General features: G+C 40.1%; 2 protein-coding genes and 2 pseudogenes across 2 annotated transcripts; all 4 read left to right on the top strand.

The window, feature by feature from the left end:
- Window positions 1-223: 223 nt before the first annotated feature.
- On the top strand, window positions 224-2,665 carry LOC122659869 (pectinesterase-like). Its single transcript, XM_043855014.1, has 2 exons — window positions 224-1,238; window positions 1,960-2,665. Exons 1-2 carry the CDS (start codon window positions 224-226, stop codon window positions 2,649-2,651), a joined length of 1,707 nt encoding a protein of 568 aa, XP_043710949.1. The 3' UTR covers window positions 2,652-2,665.
- A 2,102-nt stretch (window positions 2,666-4,767) lies between these two features.
- On the top strand, window positions 4,768-6,635 carry LOC122657960 (probable pectinesterase/pectinesterase inhibitor 21). Its single transcript, XM_043852773.1, has 2 exons — window positions 4,768-5,821; window positions 5,944-6,635. The coding sequence occupies exons 1-2, from the start codon at window positions 4,768-4,770 to the stop codon at window positions 6,633-6,635; spliced, it is 1,746 nt and encodes a 581-aa protein (XP_043708708.1).
- Window positions 6,636-10,292: 3,657 nt separating this feature from the next.
- On the top strand, window positions 10,293-12,157 carry LOC122657961 (annotated as a pseudogene).
- Window positions 12,158-13,775: 1,618 nt separating this feature from the next.
- LOC122659590 lies at window positions 13,776-16,022 on the top strand (annotated as a pseudogene).
- The last annotated feature ends 5,967 nt before the right edge of the window (window positions 16,023-21,989 follow it).

The following is a 21,989-nucleotide window of genomic DNA, read 5'->3' on the forward strand; positions in this document are numbered from 1 at the left end:
CTGAGATCTCTTAATTTGACGATAATAAATTTGAGGGATTACAGCTCGATCGGCTCTTCTTTTATTGATAAATTGATAGAAGACTTGACGAACTCAAGATCGAATGATTGATTGAGATCGACGTGCTCTGTGGAATTTTTTTTGAGAAATCATCCCTTTTTCTCTATAAATACGTATTCTAAGTTCCTAGAGTTGGAAACCAAACCCACTTCGCCTGAAAGCCATGGCTTCTATTTCTAGACCATTCTCATCTCTTCCTGTCTTTCTCCTCCTCGTCATCTTCTTCTTCTCCTCCTCTCCGCCGTCTACGGCGGAGGTAACCACTTCAACAACTATTCAATCCGACTCTATCTGCAAATCCACCCCTCATCCTTCATTCTGCACATCCGTACTCCTAAATAATCATTCGGGGGGTAACATCTATGATTACGGCAAGATCTCAGTTCGTCGATCATTATCAGCAGCATCTAAGTTTCTGGGTTTGGTGAATTGGTATCTTGGACGCCAATCCTCTTTATCCTTATCTGCCATTAGAGCACTTGAAGATTGTAAGCTCTTAGCAGAACTCAACATTGATTTCTTGTCAAGCTCAGCTAAAACCGTCAATACTTCAACAACAACTACACTCCCAAAATCAGAAACAGAGGATGTTCATGCCCTGCTTAGTGCAATACTGACAAACCAGCAAACTTGCTTAGATGGCCTTCAATCTACTGCCTCAGCTTGGAATGTGAAGAATGGTCTCTACACTCCTCTTACCAATGGAACCAAACTTTACAGTCTTTCTCTTGCACTCTTCACCCGTGGATGGGTTCATCATCAAAAGGAGAAACCCAATCACAAAACAGAGAAAAAACAGAGGAGGAAGCTCTTATTCTCTAGCATGAGAATGTCAAGGAGAAACCAGGAGATCTATGAGAATGTGAGTGGAAGGAGACTTCTACAGACGAGTATGGGGGGTGATGCAGTGGTGGTGAGAGACATGGTTGTGGTGGCTAAGGATGGAAGTGGGAATTTTACTACCATTAATGATGCAGTGGCTGCAGCTCCAAACAATACTAATATCAACGATGGTTATTTCCTTATTTATGTGGTTGCTGGGGTCTATGAGGAGTATGTGTCTATAGACAAAAACAAGTTGAATATTTTGATGATTGGAGATGGTATTAACCATACCATTATCACTGGCAACAGAAGTGTTGCTGATGGCTGGACTACTTTCAATTCTGCAACCTTTGGTGAGTTCAATTAAACCATCAATCTTTTAATATTTATATAGTTGTGTTATGTGTTTAATGGGGTTCACTCTAGCGTATGGACGCTAGATTGAGAATTCAGATCCTCTCCAATAACATTTAACCATCAGAGTCGATCTCCCACCATCCTTGGGGTGTGATCTCCAAACTCCATGGGTTGAGCGATAGATGTAGTATATACATTATAAACTTTAAATGTCACCCACATTTTGTTATGTAATATATTATATATGAAGATAATAAGTGATATAAACATTTTATTATAGTGTTATTTTAAGTAAAATTGATAATTTTCTCCCCGACCCAGTGCAACCCATGCATCTCCCTTCCTCCTCTCCATGATCAGGGCCAATCAGGGTCAGCCCGACCCGACCCTGACTGTGAGTCAGGGTTGGATCGAGCTTGGGCCCAGCTAAGGAGACTTAGGGTTGGACTAGGGTTTTATAAAGCCCGGCCCAACCCGACCCAGTTGCACCCCTAATGTCAAGCATAAATGTACATATAAATGATCAAGGCTCATATAGTTGAGTCTGAATCCCCTCCTCAACAGGGAACCACCTTAACTCATCTTACATCGTCCATGGGATGTGGGGATCACACCTCATGGATGGTATGAGATGGGTTGGAGTGGTTACGTGCACGGGAGAGGAACCTGATTCCATTTGATTTGGGCTAATCAACTTTTGATTTGATGAAATGACAGCCGTGGTTGGACAAGGATTCATCGGAGTAAATATGACTATTCGCAACACCGCTGGAGCGATTAAGTACCAAGCAGTGGCACTTCGAAACGGCGCGGATTTATCGACATTCTATAGTTGTAGCTTCGAAGGTTACCAAGATACATTATACACCCATTCCCTCAGGCAATTCTATAGAGAATGCAACATATATGGCACAGTTGATTTCATATTTGGTAATGCTGCAGTGGTCTTTCAAAAATGCAATTTATATGCAAGGCAACCCATTCAAGGCCAATTCAATGCCCTCACAGCCCAAGGTAGAACAGATCCGAACCAGAACACTGGCACTTCAATTCAAGGTTGCAATATTCTGGCCGCACCAGATTTGATTTCTAGCAATTTTTGTACCAAAACATACTTGGGAAGACCTTGGAAGGCTTATTCAAGAACTGTTTATATGCAATCATTCATGGATAGCTTGATAGATCCTTCTGGTTGGGCACAATGGAATGGTAGCTTTGCTTTAAGTACTTTGTATTATGCTGAGTTCAATAATACAGGGCCAGGATCTAATACTACTAATAGAGTTACATGGTCCGGATACCATGTGATCAATTCTACAGTTGCAGCTAATTTCACTGTCTCCAACTTCATATTGGGGGATAATTGGCTACCCCCAACTGAGGTTCCTCACACTGGTGCCTTACTGTAGAAAGTCTAGATTGGGTTTTTTTTTCTTCTTACTATTCCTTGTAAGTAAAAGGAATGGAAGGGAAGTGAAATTGAATTAGGACAAAAAAAATAAAAGGTTCTTTGAACCGCTGGAGTAGGGGATACAAGCATTTCTCTGTTTATTCTCCTTTTTTTTTCTTTGCATATAAAATGACTTTGTTGGCCTCCGATGTATGATATTGTTTTGTGCACTACTGTATGTTGTTTGTTCGAAGAACCATCGATTTTTAATATAATAATTATATTTTTTTTCCATGTAATCTTTGTTTTCTTTTTCAAATCCAAGGAGGAATTTGATTGTAAATTTTATAGTACTTGTAAAAGTTCCCTATTTGTATTGATTTAATTTCTGTTTCCTTCTCCTTGTTTTCTTTGCAACTAAATGAGCTTTCGATCATCTTCAATATTTATTTTAGGGAAAATTACATGATTAGCTACTTTTGGGTTTTCATTTACAAAACTGTCCACCCTATGTTTGAGTTAACAAAAATAGACAAAAAAAAGTTTAGTTTTAAAAAGCTAGACAAAACAGTGACACTCCTTCCTTCCTTGGCAGTTTCCCTTTGAAAAACATCTCTTTTTTTTTTCCTCTGTTACTTGGGGTAGCAAAGAATGGCGGTGGCTAGGACAAGGGTAGGGTTGTAGGGAACAGAGAGGATGCTTGGGTAAGAAGGCAATGACAGGGGTAAAAATATCTAAAAAAATATGTGTGGGAGGGAGAGACACTATTTTGTCTAGTTTTGTAAACCTTAACTTGTTTTTGTCTATTTTTATTAACTCAAACATAGGGTGGACAGTTTTGTAAATGAAAACCCAAAAATAGCTAATCATGTAATTTACTTGTTCTATTATAAGAAAATCATGAAACAAATTGGACTATGTTTAGATTTTGTAAACTACAAAAAAAAAAACCCTAAAAAAAATGGACTATTTACCAAAAAAAGGCAAAAATAGGTTGGGTCCAAACTTATAGGTTCCCATGAAATAAAAAAAAGGGGCACCTCACTGGTCTATTTGGGTCAATAAAAAAGAGCTTAGTCAAAACTGGTCAAGAACCGGGCAAATTAGTTCGAATTACAGAACCCTTTTGGTTTTCCTTAATTAATAATTTTAAAATATCCACTTTCAACAAATTTGTTTTGGAAAAAAGACTGAAAATAGGTCGGTTTTGGTTCCTTATTAGGCTTAGTCGCTTAGGATCTATTTTAGATATTTGAGGCAACTTTTTACTATCTTCATTAAAAAAAAATTTTATTTGTCAGGGTCATAATCCATCAAGTTTTTTTAAAATATTAAAAAGAAATAGAATGTATCATCTAAATTATTGAAAATTTGAAATATAAAAAATATATCCGGTACCTTATTTTGTTTGAAAATAAGTAGTTCGGTTCAATTCAACAGTTTTAGTCATGAAACAAAAAAAATCAAACTAAGAAAAGATTCCAATTTTTGAAACCAAAATTGAATCATTTTATTTCAATTCAGTTTGGTTTTAAACTAGACCCTAATGGCAGGATCCTACTGTCCAGACACAGCAAGGTAGAGAATGACCATCTTACCCTTGCCCAAGCATTTTGCCCGAATGAAAGTAAGACGATCATTTGCCGCCTTGTTGTGTATTGACAATAGAATCCTACCGGACAGCTCAACAGTAGAAGATACCAATTGCCCAAAAACTAGGAGAGAAGTTATAAGAGACTTTGTCCAAAAACAACACATTGGGGGTGAGTGAGCGACAGCCCGTAAGAGTAGTTGATAGAGAGCTAGAGGAGAGAGGGAAAAAAACCTACACCAACCAACTTCTATTTTGTCGTGACTTGACTTTCCCTCCTTCCTTGGTCTTGGGTTTAGTAACAGAAATAACTACTTCTCTAACTATTTTTGGGTCTCCTTCCTCATATAAGTAGGGCTTCTCTGCAAGCAACCAAAATCAGAGCTGAGGGAGCATAAGCAGTTCGTCTCCCTTCAATTTAATCTTGGCTCTGCTCCGTTCTCTCTCTGATCAACCCTCTTTATAGAAAAAAAACAAAAAAAAAAGAAAAAAAAGAAAAGAAATAGCAAACTACTTAAGTTCAATGGCTAGGGGTTACGGGCAAATGTCCGACGAGAATGGAGGAGATGATGGAGGTAAAAAGAAGAGAGTCACGATAATTGCCGTGTCTTCATTGGTTCTGGTGGCCATGGTAGTCGGTGTTGCCGTCGGCGTAAATAACTACAGCTCCTCGCCGAACGAAACCCCGGCAGCTCCAACCACTGAGATAAGCAGCTCCATGAAATCAATCAAAGCTATATGTGAGCCCACAGATTTCAAGGAGAATTGTGTGGAGAGTCTATCGTCGGCGGCCGGTAACACTACCGACCCAAAAGAGCTTGTGAAGGTTGCATTCAAGGTGGCTATTAAGAACATCAAACAAGCCCTCAACAAATCAGAAGTGCTCCATGAGCTTGAAAAGGACAATTTTACTGCCCAAGCTTTGGAGGATTGCAAGGAATTGATGGACTACGCCATTGACGACCTCAAGCATTCTTTTGATGAAGTGAGCGCGTTAGACATGAGCAAGTTGGACGATCTTCTCGTCAACCTCAAGATCTGGCTCAGCGCTGCTATTACTTACCAGGAGACATGTCTCGATGGCTTTAAGAACACCACTGGGAATGCCGCTGAGTCGATGAGGAAAGCATTAAAATCCTCAAGTGAACTCACCCGTAACGGTCTTGCCATTGTCGGTGAGATCGCCTCGGTGCTTACCTCCTTACAAATCCCATTCAGCCGTCGTCTTCTCTCCAAGGAACAAGAAAACTTCCCCCAGCGAACCGAAGACGGTTTCCCAGTTTGGGTCTCTGCCTCTAGACGTAGACTTCTTGCAGTCCCTAAGAGCCAGCTACAGCCCAATGTGATTGTGGCTCAGGATGGCAGCGGCAAGTACAAGACAATCAATGAGGCTCTCAAAGATGCTATTAGACCCAAGACCGATAAAACTAACACCACCTTCGTCATCTATGTCAAGGCCGGAGTCTACAAGGAGACCGTCCATTTCCTAAAATCGATGTCTTATGTCATGTTGGTTGGAGATGGACCCCTTAAGACAAAGATCACCGGAAATAGGAACTTCATCGATGGCACTCCCACCTTCAAGACTGCTACCGTTGGTAAATACTAATTATAATTACTCGATCAGTAGAACTCATCCTTAAAAGTTAGCCGCCGGTTAAGTCTTTACATTGGGCTACTCACTTATATTTTTATTTTTTTTTTATTTTTGATGAAACAGCCGTGATGGGAGATGGTTTCATTGCCAAGGACATCGGATTTGAGAACTCAGCCGGAGCGGCAAAGCATCAAGCTGTGGCACTAAGGGTATCGTCTGATATGTCAATGTTCCAGAACTGTCAAATAGATGGCTACCAAGACACCCTTTACGCCCACGCTCACCGTCAATTCTACACTGGATGCACCATTTCTGGAACCATCGATTTCATCTTCGGCGACGCAGCTGTTGTCTTCCAAAGCTGTAAGATGGTGGTAAGGAAGCCATTGGATAACCAACAGAACATTGTGACAGCTCAAGGAAGGAAGGACCAACGTGAACCCACCGGAATTGTCCTTCAAGATTGCACCATCACCGCTGACCCATTGTTGGTTCCCTTCATGGCGAAGAACCCATCTTTCCTTGGTCGCCCATGGAAGGAGTTCTCAAGAACCATTATCATGAATACCCAGATTGAGAACGTGATCCAACCAGAAGGGTGGCTCCCATGGATGGGCGATTTCGCACTCAACACTTTGTACTATGCTGAGTTCAACAACAAAGGCCCCGGAGCTGCTCTCACAAAGAGAGTCAAATGGACTGGCATTAAGACTCCACTTACCACTCAACAAGCTCTGGAATACACTCCTAGTCGGTTCCTTCAAGGTGATCAATGGATCAAACCCACCGGAGTGCCCTACAAATCCGGCCTCTAGGATTTTTAAATTAAACTCGTATTATTATGTATAATTTGTCTGAGAAGCAGTAGTGAAGGAGGATTTCCATATACTAGTTTTATTCTTTTTTCTTTTTTTGGGGGGGGGGGGGGGAGGGTGTCTTCCCTTGGTTTCTTCTCGTTCCTGTGGTTGTGGTTTTCATCAACAGTTCAAAACTTAATAAACTTTGAATAAAGGGATTAAAAAAAAAAAAAGAAGCTAAAAGGAATTGTGTTGAGGGTTGCACGGTCCTGCCGGGCAGCTCGACAGTAGAGGATCTGGATTGCACTTTCTTTTATCTAGAGGAATTCGCCGCCTTCGCTGTTGGTTACAGACAAAGTAAACTCGCCTTCGTTGGAGGATGGAGAGAGCAAGGAGTCCCACCGAAGGTTGCAGTGAGAGGAATTTTTATCCTCTCAATTACACTGCCAGTACTTGGCCGTCAAGTACATCTAATAGAGGGAGGTGGACCCCACCTCGGGTAGTGTGTTCGGGCAGGGGGTAGGATAGTCATTTCTGCCTCCTCTGTTAGATGTACTTGAGTCAAGTACGAGCAGTGTAATTGAGAGGATAAAGATCCCAGTGAGAGACGATGTAGCCTTCATCGTTTCGGGAGGAGTGAAGATTGGAAAGTGGAGACTGGAGAATGGAGAGAGAGAGAGAGAGAGAGAGAGAGAAAAGAGCCAAGGATGTCAATTATGTACCGTTACCGTACCGTTATACTGAAACCGTATCGTTTTTTGGGGTATATTTGTAAAATCAATTTCTAACTCGTAAGACCCTAAACCTAAATCCCTAATTTCTTAACGGCTTAGCCTCTCGTCCTCTCTCGCTTTCGACTTTCAGAGTTTGAGACTTTGAGTCTCAATGTCTCACAGTAATGGAGCATTTCACGCTTTCGACTTTCAGAGTTTCAGACTTCAGTCTCACAGTAATGGAGTAATGGAGTAACCTTAACCTCTTCAAAGTTCAAACACAACTCCTCTCACAAGGGTCGTCTTCTTCAGTTCAGCGAAAACCCTAACAGTGGAGGCGGAGATTTATCAGGTACACAATGAATCTCTCTCGTTCTTGGTTCCTCTGAGTGTAGTTGTGGTTTTTTTTCAAGTGAGTCATTGGAAAATTTGTGAAAAATTTCAGTTCGATTTCGTTCTCTGTGATGTGGTTTCTTCTATTTTCTGATTTATTTCCTCAAAGCTGTTGCTGCTGCTCTCTCTTTCTCTCTCTCTCTATGTGGTGTGTTTAAAGATATGCTGCTGCTACTCTCTCTCGTTCTTGGTTACCTCTGACTGTAGTTGTGTTTTTTTTTTCAAGTGAATCACTGGAAAATTTGTGAAAAATTTCAGTTCAATTTCCTTCTCTGTGATGTGGTGTCTTCTATTTTATGATTTATTTCCTCAAAGCTGCTCTCTCTCTCTCTCTCTCTCTCTCTCTCTCTCTCTCTCTCTCTCTCTCTCTCTCTCTATGTGGTGTGTTTAAAGATATTTCTGGGTTTTTGCTGAGCAAACCGATTTTCTTCTCTCTTTGTTGAACTTGAACCAGTGTCTTTTGTTTGTTAAACATATTGCGCAGGCTGCTGCACTTAGGCTAGAAATTAGAGGTGGGGAATGGAGAAAAGCTTATTTGCAGATGGATGGGGAACCATGGAAACAACCAATGGACAGAGAATTCCCAACATTTGTGGAGATAAGAAGGGTGCCTTTTCAATTGCTAATGATAAATGGAGATTGATTTTTCTGGCTTACCATTGATTTAGGGTTTACATATTGAAGTAAGTTCAAAATTAAAATTAATTTTGGACGCCATGTAAAGCTGTTTAAATTCTCATTGGGCTTGTAATCAATGTTTTGCTGCTTAATGACTAGTTTCTAAAAAAAAAAAAAAAAAATTGGTTCCAATACCGAATAAGCGTCATTTCTAATGCCTATAAAAAAAAATTGATTTTCAAACCATTTCATGTCGAATTTATACTGTTTTTATAGTTTTTTTTTATAAAAATAGAATTCATACAGTTTTTGTACCGTTTGCATACTGTTTTTATACCATACCGAAACCGTATCATTGTATACCATTTTATATATCGTTTTCATATCGTACTATGATGGTACGATTGCTGTATTGAAAGTAGGACTTCTAAACGGTACGGTATCGGTATTGGGTACCTATTTTTGGTACCGTACCGCTTTACAGAAACCGTACCAGTTGACAAGCCTAAAAGAGGAAAACAGAGGAGAGAAGAGAGAGCGAGTTAATGAATGTGTACGAATTTGCTTTTTCAAACTCAACCATTTGATTAGAATAATCCAAGTGTCGTTCATCGGACTAACGAATCGGACGAACAGGATGGGATCAGAACAGGAGACGATAAAAATCCAGACAGACACCCTGTGTCCCTCGGTCCTTTAATGTAGACTCTTCCCTTCACGTGCTCCTTTGATTTTACATAATTACCCTTGTAATTTTACAAAAATCACTAAATCCCTCACGTTGTACGGGTATTGTTCTCTTCCATCCGGGCTTAGTCAGACTTGCATTGCTGACCGTTAGATTGATATGAGTCATTAGATCATTTCACGTGAAAATCTCTATAATTATTGGTCCGGTCGGTTTCGATCCATTATCGATATCTTATATGCTCTGTTTGGTTGCAAGGAGAACTAAAGGGAAGGAAAGGGAAAATTTTCAAACCTAAAAAAGAAACTTTAGTAATCATTACCCCATGTGATTGTATAAACTACTTAAATATCTTGTCATATTTAGTAATGAAACATTTTACATGTAATTTTTATTTTACATTTTAAACCAAAGGGAATTGACTGCAAAGTAAAATGAGATTTAATAACCACATATGGAATGATTTGGAGTTAGTGATATTGTCACATGGGTTAATGAACAAAAGTTTCTTTTTAAAGTATAAAAATTTCACTTCCCTCCCCTTTTATTCCCCTTGCAACCAAACGGAGCCATAGGTTCATTATTGATCTATTATTAACCCACTATTGAAATTTCATTTATAAATAAGAAAAATGAATACAAATCTTGAATTTTGTCAGCTTTTCTTGATTTCTATTGGTCCATGTTTGTTTTGTTTCGTTTTGTGTTTTGTGTGTTTTTTTTTTTTTTTAAAAATATCCAGTGCTAATTTACAGTGAGGAGGTCGTTGATTCACATTATTGTGGGGCCGGGCGTATCCTACATACCGAGTCCCACTCCTTGACCCACGCCTTACCCTACCCAAACAACGAGAAAATTAAAACTTTGAAATTTGATCTTAAAAGTAAAAAAAATAAAAAACAACTACCAACTTCTATTCTTTACCAAAAAAAAACAACCAACTTCTATTTTGTCGTTTACCAAAAAGACAACCAACTTCTATTTTGTCGTGACTTGAATTTCCCTCCTTCCTTTATTGGCCTTGGCTTAGCTACAGAAACAACTGCCTTTTTTACTATTTTTGGCTCTCCTTCATCATATAAGTAGGGCATCTATGCAAACATCCAAAATCAGAGCTGAGGGAGCATAAGCAGTTCTTCTCCCTTCTATCTCATCTTGGCTCTGCTCCCTTGACTTTCTTGAGAGCGATCAGCCCCCTTTTTCAAAAAAAAAAAAAAAGAAAGAAAAGGGAAGCTAAGTTCAAGATCTTAGGTTTATGGAAAAATGTCGGATGATGGATCTAAAAAGAAGAGAGTCACATTAATTGCTGTGTCTTCTTTGGTTCTGGTGGCCATGGTGGTCGGTGCTGCCGTCGGCGTCAATAAATACAACTCTTCGCCGAGCGAAACCCCCACCACTGCAACAACCACTGAGATAAGCAGCAACATGAAATCAATCAAGGCCATATGTGAGCCCACTGACTTCAAGAAGACATGTGAGGACAACCTATCTTCGGCAGCCGATAACACTACCGACCCAAAAGAGCTTGTGAAGGTTGCATTCCAGGTGGCTACTGAGCACATCAAACAAGCCCTCAACAAATCAGAAGTGCTCCATCAGCTTGAAAAGGGCAATTTTACTGCCCAAGCTTTGGAGAATTGCAAGGAACTGATGGACTACGCCATTTACGACCTCAACAGGTCTTTTGAGGAATTGGGAGCGTTAGACGTGAGCAAGTTGGATGAACTTCTCGCCAACATCAAGATCTGGCTCAGCGCTGCTATTACTTACCAGGAGACATGCCTCGATGGCTTCCAGAATGCCACTGTGAAAGCCGCAGAGTCGATGAGGAAAGCATTGAAAACCTCAGATGAACTCACCCGTAATGGTCTTGCCATCGTCGGCGAGATCGGCTCAGTGCTTACCTCCTTACAAATCCCAGTAAGTCGTCGTCTTCTCTCCAAGGAACAAGAAGACTTCCCCCAGCGAACCGAAGACGGTTTTCCAGTTTGGGTCTCCGCCTCTAGACGTAGACTTCTTGCAACCCCTAAGAGCCACCTAAAGCCCAATGTGATTGTGGCTCAGGACGGCAGCGGCAAGTACAAGACAATCAATGAGGCTCTCAAAGAAGCTATTAGACCCAAGACCGATAAAACCAACGCCACCTTCATCATCTATGTCAAGGCCGGAGTCTACAAGGAGACCGTCCATTTCCTTCAGTCGATGTCTTATGTCATGTTGATTGGAGATGGACCCCTTAAGACAAAGATCACAGGAAATAGGAACTACGTCGATGGCATTCCCACCTTCAAGACTGCTACCGTCGGTAAATACTAATTATAATTACTCGATAAGTAGAACTCATCCTTAAAAGCTAGCCGCCCCCGTTAAGTCTTTACATTTACATTGGGCTGCTACTCACTTAATATTTTATTTTTTATTTTTTTGATGAAATAGTCACGATAGGAGATGGTTTCATTGCCAAGGACATCGGATTTGAGAACTCAGCCGGAGCTGCAAAGCATCAAGCTGTGGCACTAAGGGTATCGTCTGATATGTCAATCTTCCAGAACTACCAAATGGATGGCTACCAAGACACCCTTTACGCCCACACTCACCGTCAATTCTACACCGGATGCACCATTTCTGGAACCATCGATTTCATCTTCGGCGACGCAGCTGTTGTCTTCCAGAGCTGTAAGATGGTGGTAAGAAAACCATTGGATAACCAACAGAACATTGTGACAGCTCAAGGAAGGAAGGAGGAGAATGAACCCACCAGAATTGTCCTTCAAGATTGCACCATCACCGCTGACCCATAGTTGGTTCCCGTCATGGCGAAGAATCCATCTTTCCTTGGTCGCCCATGGAAACAGTACTCAAGAACCATTATCATGAATACCTAGATTGAGAACGTGATCCAACCAGAAGGGTGGCTCCCATGGATGGGCAATTTCGCACTCGACACTTTGTACTATGCTGAGTTCAACAACAAAGGCCCTGGAGCTGCTCTCACAAAGAGAGTCAAATGGCCTGGCATCAAGACTCCACTTACCACTCAACAAGCTCTGGCATACACTCCTGATAAATTCCTTGATGGTGATCTTTGGATCAAACGCACCGGAGTGCCCTACAAATCTGGCCTCTAGGCTTTTTAAATTAAACTCGAATTATTATGTATAATTTGTCTGAGAAGCATTAATGAAGGAGGATTATTTCCATATACGTACCCACTCATTTTATTCCTCTTTTTTTTTTATGGGTCTTCCCCTTGTTTCTTCTCCTTCCTGTGGTTGTGGTTTTCATCAACAGTTCAAAACTGAATAAACTTTGAATTAAGGGACTAAAAGAAAAAAGAATTTAAAAGGAATTGTATTGAGCAAACCACACTTTCTTGGGCAAGGCGTTTGGGCAGGGGCAAGGCGGTCGCTGCACTCCTCACTGTGTCTGGGCTGCACAGTCCTGCCGAGCCGCTCGGCAATAGAGGATCTGGATTGCACTTTCTTCTATCTAGCTTCTTCATGAGACTTTGTGCACTCTTATATATTCTTTTATTTTCTTTTGGGGTACTGTTCTATGTTGGCAGTCATGGGATCAATACTTGGTTCACCCAATCCCAATGGGATTGAAAAGATAAAAGTTGAATTTCTTGCCATGGGAAACTAATATACCTTAGACTTGAGTTTGGTAAAAATATTTTATACAACTCATCTCTTTTCTTGGCCTATAAAAATTATGGTAAAGAAATAAGAAAAGAAACACATCTCTTTCCATCTCATGGTAAGAGAAAACCATCTCATACCCGAATGCACAGCGGAAAAAGATCTATTTGGGTATAACAAATCAAATTATTACTAAGGAATCAAAAGAACTTGTTAACCTGATGAGCCTCAAGTGTTGCTTCTCCAATAGATAGTGGTTTATCCTCCAATGAGCACACCAGGTAAACAATCTTGAATCTCCTTTGGTACAGCCAAGGTTCTCCAAATCAATCCAAGATTCTCTTAAGATCTTCAAGCACAAATCTGGGTTTCGAAAACCCTAACTCTCAAAAGCTAGAAAGCAAGAAGAAGGAGAGAGTACAGATCAAGAGAGAGAGAGAACAAATTTCGTCCAAGGGGGAGGGAGCCAAAATTCGCCCAAGGCTGTGATGATATGTAGGGCATCCCCCCCCCTTTGGTGTGTTTATACTTTAGATAGTGGGGTTTCAAAATCCTACTTGGAAAATCCCAGTGGGAGTCTGACTTTCTCTCTCTTCTTTAACTTGGTCCTGTTTAAACCTGATGGGCTTCTAATTGGTGAAGAAGCAGAATCTTAAAGGGAATAGTAAATTAAATAATTATTTTATATTTAATGGATAAATATAATTAGCACCACATCCGTTAAATTAAATAAACAATTAATTAATTAAAAAATTCCAAATTTACCCCCACATAATAATAAATTATTATATATTAACCCACCATTAATCAACATCATCATTATGGAATCTAGGGCATGTACACATGTACTGCCAAAATCTATTCCATAGTATATGTCCATATCAAAGTGTTTGTGTACGTGATCGAAACCCGCAAAACACGGTCAAACATTTTTAATAAAAATTACATAAAAATCTATCATTTTATGTGAAAATAGGTTTGCAAAAACCATTTCTAAAATGGTACTGAATCCAGTTTCTAATCTGACCATCCACAGACAATATCTATCTTGATGTTCCCCAATCGGGCAGTGGTGACCATGTTGAGCAACTCTCTTACTCACGAAATGTTTGTGCATTCCCAGAACACTGACTTTGATTCTCTTGAATCTCAGTCATTGATGATCCAAAAAATGTGTTCACATTTGGCAGTGACGAGGTCCTCTCAGGTACAAGGTCTTGGTGACCCATGTCTATCCCATCCTACATCTAGCAGTAATACATAGGGAATCGACAAATTAGATTCTTCGCCAATGCACAACATGATGTGCACTTGCATTCGTACCCTAACATCAACATGTCTAGGCATACCCAATGCGACGACCATATGATGAGGATGCCCAGCCCAAACCCTAGTCATGACTACCATTTTAAGTTAAACTTACGGACACATGATGCCCAAAAAGTTTAATTGCATGTGATAATATTAAACCATAATGTATAAACGGTTTAATACAATGTAAACCTGATCAAACCGGAACAAATCGAGTTTGATGGGCTCATAAATCCAACATTCTATACAAGCACTTATCCTAATTACATCCAAATAAAATTTGTAGTGATAACTCTTTTAAGTTTCCCTTTAAATTAAGGTATCTACACTGAAAGAAGTTGGAATCTCTCCTAATCCTAATATTTATTTAGTGTCAATCTTTTTTTTTTTTTTGGGTGAATGGATAATATACTAAAAAGAAAACATAATACAACTCAAAGGCCCCGAAGGCTAGGCAAGGAGAACATCCTAACCAAAGAAAACAAAACAACCATCAAAAGGGATACATCAAAACCTTCGAGGGTGACAAAACAACAAACCAAATAGGGGAAACAACAAAACAACAGGAGAGGTAAGAAACACAGATCAAAGATGATACACCAAAATTATGGGGGAGAAACAAAAGGAAGATCCCAAGCAAAAACGAGATGCTTATTTTTAATAGTATCTGGGCACACAACACATTTATGGAGGATTCTATTTCTAATCTCAAAAGTAATAGTGTCCCAATGTTCAATAAAAAGCAAAGAGAAAGTCCATCTCATCAGGTAAACTATCACCAGATATACAAGCTAATTCAAACAAAACAAACATCCATACACATTTTTTCAAGAAGGGAGGAATCAGACTGCTTACACTATACCGACTCTAAAATTGTTCAAGCTGGAAACTCAATCTCCAAACCACACGCATTTAAACCTCTCATATCTACCAAATAACGACAAGAAGACTTCCCCCAGCTAACCGAAGACGGTTTCCCAGTTTGGGCCTCCACCTCTAGACGTAGACTTCTTGCAATCCCTAAGAGCCAGCTCAAGCCCATGGCCAATGTGATTGTGGTTAAGGATGGCAGCGACAAGTACAAGACAATCAATGAGGCTCTCAAAGATATCCCCGTTAGAGCGAAGACCGATAAAACCAACACCATCTTCGTCATCTAGGTCAAGGCCAAAGTCTATGAGGAGACCATCCATATCCTTCATCAAATGTCCTATGTCATGTTGGTTGGAGATGGACCTCCTAAGACAGAGATCACCGAAAATAAGAACTTCATCGATGGCACTCCCACCTTCAAGACTGTTACCTTCGGTAAATAAATAATTACTCAGTAGAACTCATCCTTAAAAGCTAGCCGTTAACCCTTTACATCGAGTTACTCACATATATTTTATTTTTTTGATGAAATAGTCGTGACAAGAGATGGTTTTATTGCCAAGGACATCGGATTTGAGAACACAGCCGGAGCTGCAAAGCATCAACCTGTGGCACTGAGGGTACAGTCTGACATGTCAATCTTCCAGAACTGCCAAATAGATGGCTACCAAGACACCGTTTACACTCACACTCACCGTCAATTCTTCACCGGATGCTCCATTTCTAGAACCATCAATTTCATCTTTGGCAACGCAGCTGTTGTTTTCCAGAGCTGTAAGATGGTGGTAAGGAAGCCATTGGATAACCAACAAAATATTGTGACAGCTGAAGGAAGGAAGACAAGCGTGAACCCACCGAAATTGTCCTTCAAGATTCCACCATCACCGCTGACCTGTTGTTGGTTCCCGTCATGGCAAAGAACCCATCTTGCATTGGTCTCCCATGGAAGGAGTTCTCAAAAACCATTATCATGAATACCCAGATTGAGAATGTGATCCAACCAGAAGGGTGGCTCCCATGGCTGGGCGATTTCGCACTCAACACTTTGTACTATGCTGAGTTCAACAACAAAGGCCTTGGAGCTGCTCTCACAAAGAGGGTCAAATGGTCTGGCATCAAGACTCCACTCACCACTGAACAAGCTCTGGAATTCATTACTAGTAGCTAGATTCCTTCCAAGGTGATCAATGGATCAAACCCACCGGAGTGCCCTACAAATCCGGCCTCTAGGCTTTTTAAATTAAACTCAAATTATTATGTATAATTTGTCTGAGAAGCAGTAGTGAAGGAGGATTTCCATATACTCATTTTATTCTCTTTTTTTTTTCTTTCTTTCTTTTTTTTTTTTTTTTTAGGGGGGGGGGGGGGTGAGGTGGGGGTCTTTCCCCTTGTTTCTTCTCCTTCCTATGGTTGTGGTTTTTATTTCAAAACTGAATAAACTTTGAATAAAGGGATACAAAGAAAAAAAAAATTTAAAACGAATTGTGTTGAGCAAACCACACTTTCTTCTATCTAGCTTTTTCATGTGACTTTGTGCACTCTTATATATTTTTTTATTTTCTTAACTTTGGGTATTGTTAATACTGTACTATACAAAAACTCATCTTAATTACAGCCAAATAAAATTAATAGTGATAACTCTTTTAAGTTTCTTTTAAATTAAGGTATCTACACCGAAAGAAGTTGGAACTCTCCTAATCCTAATAACCATTTAGTGTCATTCTTTTCTTTTTCTTTTTTTGGGGAGGGGGGGGGGGGATGAATGGATAATATACTAAAAGGAAAAAAATTTACAACTCAAAGACCTCGAAGGCTAGGCAAGGAGAACATCCTAACCAAAGAAAACAAAACAACTATCAAAAGGGATACATCAAAACCTTCGGGGGGGGTGACCAAAAAACCAACCAAATAGGGTAGGGAAGAAACACAGATCAAAGATGATACACCAAAATTGGGGGGGAGAAACAAAAGGAGATGATCCCAAGCATAAATGAGATGCTTATTTCTAATGGTATCTGGGCGTACAACACATTTATGGAGGATTCTATTTCTAATTTCAAAAGTAGTAGTGTCCCGAATTTGTTCAATAGAACGCGAAGAGAAAGTACATCTTCTTTTATTTAATGTCAATCATAGTTCTTCTTCTTTCACTTCAGAGATTAGAATTGACCCTGTATTTCAAAAATAGCCATCTTATATGATCTATCACTGAAGAGGGCAGGCCTTGGTGCAATGGTAATGTTGCTCCATTGTGACCATGGTCACGGGTTCGAGTTTGGAAATAGCCTCTCTAAGAAAGCAGGGGTAAGGCTGCATACATTATGACCCTCCCTAGACCCCGCAGTGGCGGAAGCCTCATCCATTGGGTATTCCTTTTTATATGATCTATCACTGAAATTTCTTGATTTTCCTTTATTTATTTATTTATTTTGAATGAGAAAGAAAATATATATATATAAAACGACAGTTTTACAGTTGTTTTAGATCCTGCCAGGCACTTCTATACATATGAAAAGTTAAATTAAAATGTTTCACGTAGCATCAGCTAACCTAAGGAGAGGGGTAGTAACGTTTAAGATATAGGGGATTGGGATTGGAAGGTTAGCATATTAAAAATTGTATTGTTGGTTAACCATATATCTGTAATCTCTAATCCTACACGGCATCCTTCATGCCAGCCCTCCCAAAAAGCCATCAGTTTCGCCTGCTGTACATCCGTTGTGTCAGATCTACCTACATCTGTTCGAACACTTTGACCATTCACCAAAATATAATAAGTCCACCGGGCTAATTTAAGATTTGGTTCAAAATTCCTGCGATCAGCAAGCCAGACGTTTTGAAATGAACAGGTGTTAATAAAAGATCATTAGAAATTAAAGGGGGGAGGAACTGAAATGTTGCGGTTCAGATGGGGTAATCCCCAAATCCATTCCCTCTGGAAACATTGTTCATGACCATCATAGGGTCAACAGGAGCATTGCACATCAATACTTTGTTTCTTACAACCCAAATAAAATAACAAGTTATGATAAAAACTGAAAAAAACCAACTAGAGAACCCCTATGCAGGGAGAGAAAGCCATGCAAAGAGATAACTAGATCGATGAAAGAGGAAGCAGAGAAATGCTCAGTTCTTAGTCCCAGAGGACCAGAAGCCCACACGTGCTTAGTCCAATCAAAACATAAGAAAAAGTGTCAGATGGATTCAACACAAGAGCCACAGAGAACATATTGAGACTCAATAGCCATCCAATTCGAAAGAATGCCTCGAGTGGGAATCCTTGCATGTAAGACACGCCAAAAAAAAGATTTTAAATCTAGGGTGAATTTGCAGTTTCCAAAAAAATTTCCACCATTTGGAAGTAGAATAGTTGGGAGAATTAGAGGTAGTTAAAAAACTAGCAACCTTCTTGGTGGAGAATTTGCCAGTTTTAGTCAAAGTACACCTCCAAGTATCATCAGCAGGAGAAATATGTATTCCAAGAATTGCATTGAGATTGTTAATGCAAAAACAACCCACCAACTTGGAATAATCAAACAAATTACCATTAATTAGGAAATCTGAAACCAAATGAAAATTGGGAGTGGGGTGGATCACCTGGGGAAAAGACGTACCTTGTTCGTTAGGGATCCAAGGGTCATTCCAGCAGGAAGTTGAGGAACCATTACCAATTTTTTGGAAAGAGATTTTCTTTAGTTCAGGTATTATATTTGCTATACTATTCCAAGTCCAAGATCCTCTTTTTTGGGCAAACTTTGGATCAAACAAGAAGGAGTTAGGGAAATATTTGGCTTTTAAAACCCGAGCCCAAACCGAAGTTGGTTCAGTTAGTAAACGCCAACCCAATTTAAGGATGAGTGCTTTGTTCTGAGTTACAGACTTTCAAAGTCTAAGGCCACCAGCAGATAAGGGTTTACAAATCCTATCCCAGCTAACTAGGTGGCATTGCTTGCGGTGACCAAAGTCATTATTCCAAAACCGGAGGTAAATGGCATCTAAGACATGACAAATCGTAAGGGGAAACAAGAAATGAGACATTTGGTAAGCCGGGGTGGCAGCCAAAACCGATTGGATCAAGACCCGTTGGCCAGCATAAGATAGGAGATTGGCCTTCCATGATGCGAGTTTGGATCGCACCCTGTCCACCAGGGGCAGGAGGTCTTTGTATTTAGATCTCGAATGGCATAATCTAGTTCCAAGATATAAAGTATTTGCAGGCATTTCCTTCATTTGAAGGAGTCCACAAAGGTGCCGTCTACGCTGGTGATCAACCTCCTTATTAAAGAAGATATTGCTTTTGGAGTAATTGATTTCCTGACCAGTGAGATCAAAGAAAAGTTCAAGGACCGATTTAATAGTGGAAAAATCATCATCAGAGGCCCGGCAGAAAATAAAAGTGTCATCACTACGTCTGTGGTTGTGGATTGCTTACCGCAGATACAAGTGTCATCACTTGGAGAGAGAGAGATGGGTTTCGCCTTTGCCTGAAGCTGTAGACCCCTAGGACGAGGACTTCACTGCCTTCGTCGTTGGTTACAGACAAAGTAAACTCATCGTCGTGAAAGGATGGAGAGAGCAAGGAGTCCCGCCGGAGGTTACAGTGAGAGACGATGTAGCCTTCGTCATTTTTGGGAGGAGTGAAGATTGGAAAGTGGAGACTGGAGAATGGAGAGAGAGAGAGAGAGAGAGAGAGTTAATGAATGTGTACGAATTTGCTTTTTCAAACTCAACCATTTGATTAGAATAATCTAAGTGTCATTCATCGGACTAAGGAACCAGACGAACAGGATGGTATCAAAACAGGAGACGATAAAAATCCAGAGAGACACGAATCGTTATCCTCTCCCGTTACTGCACGGTGCAGTAAAGTATCGTGCGGTGGCTGCGGAGGCCATGTGCACCATGTGGGGCCGCTGTGCCACATGGCCTCTGCAGCGCTGCACGATGCAGTACTGCACCGTGCAGTAATAGGAGAGGATAAAAATTCGAGTGACACCCTGTGTCCCTCGGTCCTTTAATGCACACTCTTCCCTTCACGTGCTCCTTTGATTTTACATAATAACCCTTGTAATTTTACAAAATCACTAAATCCCTCACGTTGTATGGGTAAGGGTGTCAAAACCTAGCCCGAACTGTTAGGACCGACCCAAAAAACCCGGACCAAACCGAACCGATCTTTATTAGGTTGGTTTTGGACTGGGGTATGACGGGACCGGCTGAAAACCGAATCACACCTAACCGACCTATAACAAATCGAAAACCGAACCGAATGAAACCGATAAGAAAATCATTGAGTATAAGGTTATGAATAGGTTAATTGATTATCCATTGATTTCAATATTAGTAAGCAAATTTATGGTTGTAAGGGGAACTTGTTACAAATCAATGAGTATGAGGTTATGAAACAAAGGAAATTGATTTGTAACCATGCTTCTTCCATTGATCTCCTTGTTTACTATACAAAATTAGTTGGTTATCAAATAAATGATTTGATAGTAGGATTCATTTTGTGATTTCAATATTAATTATCTTCTCAATGACCATTCATTGATTTCAATTTTAATTATCTTCCCTTTACAATTAATGATAAATATTTATATCATTTGTAATAATGATTTTGCTGTAAACTCTATTAATCCATTGATCTAAATATTAATTATCTTTCATTATTCCCCATATAATTTAGGGGAAAGGTTTCGTACACGGTCGTGTAAACCATGTACGAAACTTTTCCCTCCTTTACTTTTTTTTTTTTAATGAAAACCCCCCCCGTCCTCTTTCCTCTCCATTTCCTTCTACCATTCTTCTCCGTCACCGGCTCCCATCCCCCTCCTCCTCCGGCTCCAGCTCCCTCTTCCCTTCCCTCCCTCTCTCTCTCTCTTCCACATACGGCTCCGACCCTCCCGCCCCCTCATCTTCCACAACCCTCCATGCCAACATCCCCCATCACCTCCTGCCCTCGGGTAAAGCTGAATAGCAAGAGTGACGGTCATAGACTGTGAATCACACAGAAGAGTCGGAGAGAGATAGAGTTTTAGAGAAACTGAGCCACCGAAATCCCTAAGAACATAGAGAGGAGAACAATCGAGGTAAGTAAATTTTTAAGTTTCTTTTTCTGGGTTTTTTTAATCTTCTTCTTTTGTAGTTATCTTTTATAGATTTGTTTCTGGTTTCTCTCTCTCAAGTCTTTTTCATAATTCTGCGAAAAATCGTAAACAACTCAATACGATCTTTGTCATATTCTGAGTTATGAAATCGTAGCCATTGATTCGTAATCCTCTTCTCTGTTTTTCTTTTATCTTTCTATTCTTTTTGTCTTGTGGGTTTTCTCTTTTTATACTTGAACTGTTCTTTCTTTCAGGTTCTCTTTCTCAAATCGGAAGAATAAAGGGAGATTTACAGAGAATAGGTAGATTGGAGGAGTTATGTCGGCTAGTTTTGGTCTGTTGATTGGAAGATGAGGGGGCGGGAGGGTAGGAGCCGTATGTGGAAGAGAGAGAGAGAGAGAGAGGGAGGGAAGCGAAGAGGGAGCTGGAGCCGGAGGAGGAGGGGGATGGGAGCCGATGACGGAGAAGAATGGTAGAAAGAAACGGAGAGGAACGAGGAGGGGGGGTTTTCATAATAAAAAAAAGAAGTAAAGGGGGGAAAAGTTTCGTACACGGTTTACACGACCGTGTACAAAACCTTTCCCCTATAATTTATTCTTCTTTGTTCAAATTATAACATCAACATATCAAATCAATTTTCTTATTTTTGGTTGTATACTTGTTTTGACTTGGGAAGGTGAATTGAAGTGTTTTTATCGAATTTTTCCTCACTACAAATTATGAATTTAAGATTTCATTGTGGCTCAAACTCGAAAACAAACTGATCTAAATCGATATTAATCCGACATTAAAAACCTAAAATAAACTGAAATCGCACCGGGCCGAAATCGAAACCGAAACCGAAACCGAAACCGAAGTTTCTTAACGGTTTGGTTTTGGTCTCACCATTCCGGGATCGAAACCAATTCAGCCCAACTAAAACCGAACCGAACTGACTATTTGACAACCCTATGTACGGATATTGATCTTTTCCATCCGGGCTTAGTCAGACTTGCATTGCTGATCGTCAGATTGATATGAGTCATTAG

This window comes from Telopea speciosissima, chromosome 4 (genome assembly GCF_018873765.1).
Source record: "Telopea speciosissima isolate NSW1024214 ecotype Mountain lineage chromosome 4, Tspe_v1, whole genome shotgun sequence".
Lineage (NCBI taxonomy): Eukaryota > Viridiplantae > Streptophyta > Magnoliopsida > Proteales > Proteaceae > Telopea > Telopea speciosissima.